The following is a 6731-nucleotide window of genomic DNA, read 5'->3' on the forward strand; positions in this document are numbered from 1 at the left end:
TTAATATTTTTTAGTAATGATTTTTCTTTTTTTTTTTTTTTTGTTCAATTACTAAAAATTAATTTCAAATTTAACTACAATGAACAGTTATTAAAAGATATATATATGATGGAAAATGTTTATAAATTATCTTGAAAAAAAGAAAAAATAATAACGATAATAAAAATTTCATATAATTTTTTTTTTTTTAGTATTCATAATAATTTGTCATAAATATTCAAAAATATTTATTTATAAAGGTACATTTTATTTTATATATTCAAAAATAAAAATTTTTTAATAGTTTGATAAAATATTATAAAGTGCATAATGTTATATATTTTTGCTTATTATAAATTATAAAAAAAAAAAAAAAAAAAAAAGAAAAAAAAATACATTATTTTTAACATTTGAGATGACTTAATAGTATATTTATAATTGATATAAAAATATAAAATAATATTATTAATTATATGAATTTTTAGAATGGGAGAACAATATAACACAGTATGAATTTCTTATATTTTATCTGACAATTTAGAAATATTTTTTATAATTAAAAATTTTTAATTCAAATGTTTTATTTATTTTAAGTACAAATAACAATATTTTAAAATAATTAAAAAAACATTTTCCTTATTATAAAATGTACAATTTTGTAAAAATATTTCAATCAAATTTTATAGGTATAAACACAATAAATAAATTGGAGATTTTTTTAAAAAACATATTTAGAATATATAGAACTCCTGGTAGGACTCATCTCTTAGCTCATGCAGCTGATGTATCATCAATATATGCAGTAAAGAAAATTTATAATTATATGAAAAATGATGATGAAGGAAAATTAATACTTAAAGAAAAGCCTTTATTAATAAGACAAGAAATATGTTTTAATGAATTAAAAAATTTGCCTAAAAACACATTAGGATATAAATATATGGAATTTTTGGAGACTTATAAAATACATGCTCATGATAGAGAAGTTGCTCATTTTTTTAATGATGCAAATTATTCATATATATTAACCAGATACCGACATATACATGATATAGCACACGTAGTTTATAATTTAAATATATCAATTGAATCAGAAGCAGCACTAAAATTAATAGAATTGATACAAACAAAATTACCTATAACACTGCTAGCAATTCTAGTTGCTCCTTTTATGACCCCTTTATATCGTTTTCAATATATTTTCAAAGATAAAATTCCTAAGAAATTTTTAAGTACTGATTTTGATTTTACATATAATGATTTATTCAATTATACGGATGAATTATCCATTAAGCAATATGAATACAATCTAACTGATTATTTTCATGTTGATAAAAGAGAAGATCCTTCTTTCTACTATAAATTATATAAATATTATTTTGATAATCTAAATAATTCAAACCATGTAAGAGGGTCTATAATATATGGATTTAAAAATAAAAGTAATAACGACATTTTTTATGATAAATTAAACAGTGAATATGTATATATAAAAAATTTTGAAAAAAAATATCTTCTTTTTCAATATAAGCCAAGAAAAACATTATTAAAACAACTATATCCATGGGCATACAAAGCAGGAGCATCAATAACAAAACCTTTACATTCAATTTATATTGAAAAATGGTTAGATAAGGATATTGATCTATTTAGAAAGCATTATAACATAATACCACTTCCATCACACTTAAATTTAATGGCAGGAATTAATTAATCATAAACTCACAATATCTTTACAATTTAAAAAAAAAAAAAAAAAAAAAAAAAAAAAATGATTTTATTCTTATTTGTTTCATTTTAAGCTATAATTTCATCATATTTCCTTTATTTTTTTATATCATAATTTTTTTTGTAAAATGTTTTCGATTTATATTTTATCAAATTTAAAAATATATTATACTTTTTTTTATTTTTTTTAATTAAATTTGATATAATTCATGGCTTTCGTATATTAATCTTATACCTATTATAATTTTTTAATATTAGTTTTACATATTTTCCATTTAGTATTAAAATTCTTTCCTTTTTTATTAATTTTTTATAGATTTAAATATTATTATTTAGCTTTTAAAGAATCTAATTTATCTTTAACATTTCTTCTATTTAATTTAAAGCTGGAAGTCATCCATTTCTTTAATTTATTCATTTCTATATGCTCTTTTTTTATATTTAACTTTTTTTTTAATCTCCTGTAAAAAAAAAAATAAAATAAGGTGTGAAATAATGGTATAAAATAGTTGATAAGATCAAAAAAATAAAATTTCTAAATAAAATAAAATACTATAAAAACGAGAGGATAAATAATATAAAATATTATTAAATATATTATTATCAAATAATATAAATATTATTATAATATATATTTAAGTGAAATGACAAATTCATTATGTTTAATATGAAAAAAAAAAAAAAAAAAAAAAAAAAAAATATATATATATATATATGTTTTTTTTTGCTTGTACCTCAGAGATTTTTTAGATTTGTATGTTCCTTTTTTAACATATGTGCTCCTAAAATTTTTTTCATAATTATTATATAAAATATACATATTTATTTTTTTATATTTTTCCATATTTTCTTTCAAATTTTTATTTTTATGTATAATATTGTATATATCTTCAGCTACCGATAAAATATATCCTCTTTTACAGTATAAATAATTTTGAATAAAAAAATTTATATCACCTATGTTTTTTTTGAAATTTAATAAATCATTTAAAAAATCAATTAACTTACTTTTTGTATTTAATATAATATTTTTTTCTATAATAAAGGTTATATTAGAATAACTTTTATTTTTAAAATTTTTTTTGAATAATTTCTTTTTTTGTATATAATATAATGATGCAGATATAAAAGAGTAACCATATTTTTCATAAATTTTTCCAGCTTCTTCTAAATGCTTATTATCGTCAATAATAACATCCTGAATTTCTTCAATTAAAAAGTTAAGAAAATTATTCTTCATTTCTTTTAATGGAGGTAACATATAATTTGTAAAATTAATAAGATTATTTAATATTTCATACTGTTTATATTGTTTTTTATTATAAAACAAAATAGATTCAATATGTCCTTCAAATACTGAAGTTTTATTATTTTCAGAATAAGGATTATTATAATTTTCATTTTTAATTTCTTCAATTTTGTCATTTTTTATGTTAAAAAAATTATTTGACATTATATCTACATATGTATTTACATTTTCAACAAAGGTATAATGAATGTATAAATTTGCATTAATTTCATAAATTTTTTTAATATTTTTATCATTCGTAACTAATATATAATCGCTATTTTTATTAAATGTATTTATAATATTACTTTTACATTTTATTTTATATGTGTTAGGTAGAAATATACATGGTATATAAGAATTGATGAAATTGTAAAAAGAATATATATCATTTTTATTATAATAAATTATAATTTTTTTATTTTTATTCTCACTTAGAAGATAAAATAATATTAAAAATTTTTTATCTTCGTTTAATGGAACATTAATACTAAAATGTTTACAGTTGCTTTTTTTATATTCATATAAATCAAAACAATTAAAGTCATTTATATTAGAATAAAATTCGTTTTTAAAAAAATTTAAATTTTTCTCAAATTTAATATTATATTTTATACTTTTAAGGAAATGTAACATTTCTTTTATAATCCATTCATCATAAATTTTGTTTATTAAAAGAATTTGTATGTTATTCCCTTTTATTTGTTTTTCTTTGCAGTTTTTTAAAATATTTTTTAATATATTTGATTTTTTATTTATATATATTTCATATATATCATCTACAACAATAAAATTTATATGCTCAAATAAAATACTAAAATCATAAGTATCACTAAAATTTTCTATGTTTAAAATAATAATATTATATAAAAAAAAATTACTTTTTATATTATCAGCACTTTTTTCGTTTGATATTATATGTGTTGAAATATCAATACTTTTTAATTTTATTATTGTTTCATGAATTAATGAAATTTGTTCTTTTGAGCATCCTAAAAATAAAACGCAATTATCTAGGTAAAAATTATTTTTTTTTTTTTTTTTTTTTATCTTTTCATTAGTTATATTATCAATAGATACATTTATATTATCTGTAATACCATTATGGATTTGATGGTTTAATATATTTTTATTAGATGCATTTGTTTTTAATGAATTTATTTTATAAAAAGAATAAATAATATATGATATCAAACAATCAGAATATGCTAAATTCATAAAAACATTAGTATATCTTAATAATTCTATTAATAAAAATTGATATGCATATAAATAATATATGTTATTTTTATTTAAGAAATCTTTTATAAAAATGTTATTTATTTTGTCTATATTTATTATTTCATTTTTATCAGAAGAGAATGTCTTTTCTTCTTTATACGATATTTTATTTAAGTAGATACCTTCATTATCTTTTTTTTTTTTATTATATTTAAATTTGTTTTTAAAAAATTCATTTTTCAATTCCTTCTTTTTTGATGATGAAATGATAAATTTTCTTTTATCGCTTTTGTTATATTTTCCTATAAGTACACTATAGTTACAATGTTGAGTACATAAATCTATAATTCCAATGTGCCTATATCTATATAAAATTCTTTTAAATTCACCTGAGCCAAAATTACTTATTCTTTTATTTATCATATTATAAGGAATATTGAAAAAAAGAAATTTACAATCTCATATATGTTTCTCCTCCTCTTTTTTTTTTTTTTTTTTTTTTTTTAATTTTTTTTAAATATATTCTTCATTAAACACGTTTATATGCCTTTTCATATAATTCGCTTATCCATAATTCCTATATAATTTTTTTTTAATATTTTTTTTTTTTTTTGCAAAGTCCTATTATGTAAACATTTTTCATGTATGTTAACTTTTTACATTATTTATATAAAATTTAAACATATATATATATATATATTTAATTATTTAACTAATTATTTATTTATTATAATTAATAACGCCGTTTATATTTTTATTTTTTGAATTTAACATATTTCCACTTATAATTACAAGAAAATTAAATTAAGTTTAATTTTATTATCATTTTCATAAAAGAAATAAAAAAATAATTTATTTCCCCATTAAAATAAACATAAGTGTAACCTATGTGTTTTTTTATAATATATTTTATACTTTTTCTTCATAGAATCTTTTTATTTAAACCAATTAAATGATATATCCTTTTAATTTTTTTTTTTTTTTTTTTTTTTTTAATTCAACACATTCAACATGAACATTCCATCTTTTTTTTTTTTTTAAATTTTTATTTTAAAATTTTGAATAACAAAAATTTATGTTAATATTCTTTAATAGAATATATTTATAAATTTATTTTACTATATGTATAATAATTTTCATTATTAGGAATTTCATTAATATTAAAATTTTAATTTTTATACTTTTAAATTACTTTATTAATAGTTTTTTTTTTTTTTAATTAGTAAAAATATCAAATAATATTTTTTTTCTACATAAAACATATTTTAAATCCTATTAATTAATGTAAATATATAATATATACACATATACATGTATATATATACATATTTTTTTTTTTTTTTTTTTTAAAATGTCTGGTTTATTAACTAATTTAAATATCGAAAGTGGTTATTTTAATGAAGAATTAAAAGAAGAAACAAATGAATCAAATTTTATGTATACTAACATTAGTATGTTAATAAGAGCCTATAAAAAGGATAGAAATAAATTGATGCTTTTAAATAAAAAATTGAATCTAATTAAAATAGTTGGATTTGTTATAAATATTGAAGAAAAAAAAGAATTCATAGTTTACACAATTGATGATACAACTGGTTATATAAAAGCAAAATTACTATTAACATATTCATTAAATTCTTATAATGAAAAGAAAGAAGATATAAAAATTAATGATCTAATACAGATATTTGGTCTTTGTAATACTGTTAGTATTAACGAAGATTTAACTATTTCAATAAGCTCAATTAACAAATTAAATTCTTTTAATTATTTGTGCCATCATCATCTATTAGTTTTTCATAATTATTTAAAATATACAGAAAACGAGAAAAAAAGTTTGACTGATAAGACAAAAAATGAATATGATGAAAATGCTTCCGTAAAAAATAATGATAATCCTTTTTTTAATTCCTTTTTTTATTAAAGTATTCATCTTTTTGACTTTCCACAAAATTTAATGTATTTTATTTTTTATAAAAACAATATGAATTGTTTTTTTATGATTGTTACAAAATTATACCTTTTTGCAGAAACTTTTTTTTATCATTTTTTATATTAGATATTTCATATATCTTTTTTTTATATTAGCTATATTTGTTTTCTCTCTAATTTTTATAATTAATAAATTAATTCCATTTTTTTTTTTTTTTTTATTACATAAATTATATGAAAGCTCATAATTTTAAAACTATATTTTAAAAAAATTAATTTTTTTACTTAATAAAGTCTATACAGAAATTCGACATCGTTAACTTCTAAAATATTAAAATTATGTTAAATTTATATATAAGTAAAATATTAAGATCTTTAATAATTTAAAGACTATTTTATATATATATAAATATATATATATTAAATAATATATTAATTATACATGTATTTTTTATTTATAGGTGTATATTTCATTTACACTTTTTTTATAAAAGTATAAATATCCATTTAATCTTGTTTTGTAATTTTTTTTCTTTTTTTTTTTTTTTTTTTTAATAAAATTATTATTTTTTTTTTTTTTTTT

The 6731-nt window shown here is 16.0% G+C and overlaps 3 protein-coding genes across 3 annotated transcripts; 2 read left to right on the plus strand and 1 right to left on the minus strand.

Annotated features, from left to right (window-relative positions):
• Window positions 1-625: 625 nt before the first annotated feature.
• Window positions 626-1693, plus strand: COQ4 (ubiquinone biosynthesis protein COQ4, putative; the record flags this gene model as incomplete). Its single annotated transcript, XM_028672425.1, has 1 exon — window positions 626-1693. One exon carries the CDS (start codon window positions 626-628, stop codon window positions 1691-1693), a length of 1068 nt encoding a protein of 355 aa, XP_028528978.1.
• A 342-nt stretch (window positions 1694-2035) lies between these two features.
• Window positions 2036-4639, minus strand: PGAL8A_00339200 (conserved Plasmodium protein, unknown function; the record flags this gene model as incomplete). Its single annotated transcript, XM_028672426.1, has 2 exons — window positions 2036-2168; window positions 2442-4639. The coding sequence occupies 2 exons, from the start codon at window positions 4637-4639 to the stop codon at window positions 2036-2038; spliced, it is 2331 nt and encodes a 776-aa protein (XP_028528979.1).
• A 928-nt stretch (window positions 4640-5567) lies between these two features.
• Window positions 5568-6140, plus strand: PGAL8A_00339300 (conserved Plasmodium protein, unknown function; the record flags this gene model as incomplete). The annotated part of the gene is made up of 1 exon (XM_028672427.1): window positions 5568-6140. The coding sequence occupies one exon, from the start codon at window positions 5568-5570 to the stop codon at window positions 6138-6140; it is 573 nt and encodes a 190-aa protein (XP_028528980.1).
• Window positions 6141-6731: the final 591 nt, after the last annotated feature.

The sequence above is a fragment of the Plasmodium gallinaceum genome (assembly GCF_900005855.1).
Source record: "Plasmodium gallinaceum strain 8A genome assembly, contig: PGAL8A_v1_98, whole genome shotgun sequence".
NCBI classification, from domain to species: Eukaryota; Apicomplexa; class Aconoidasida; order Haemosporida; family Plasmodiidae; genus Plasmodium; species Plasmodium gallinaceum.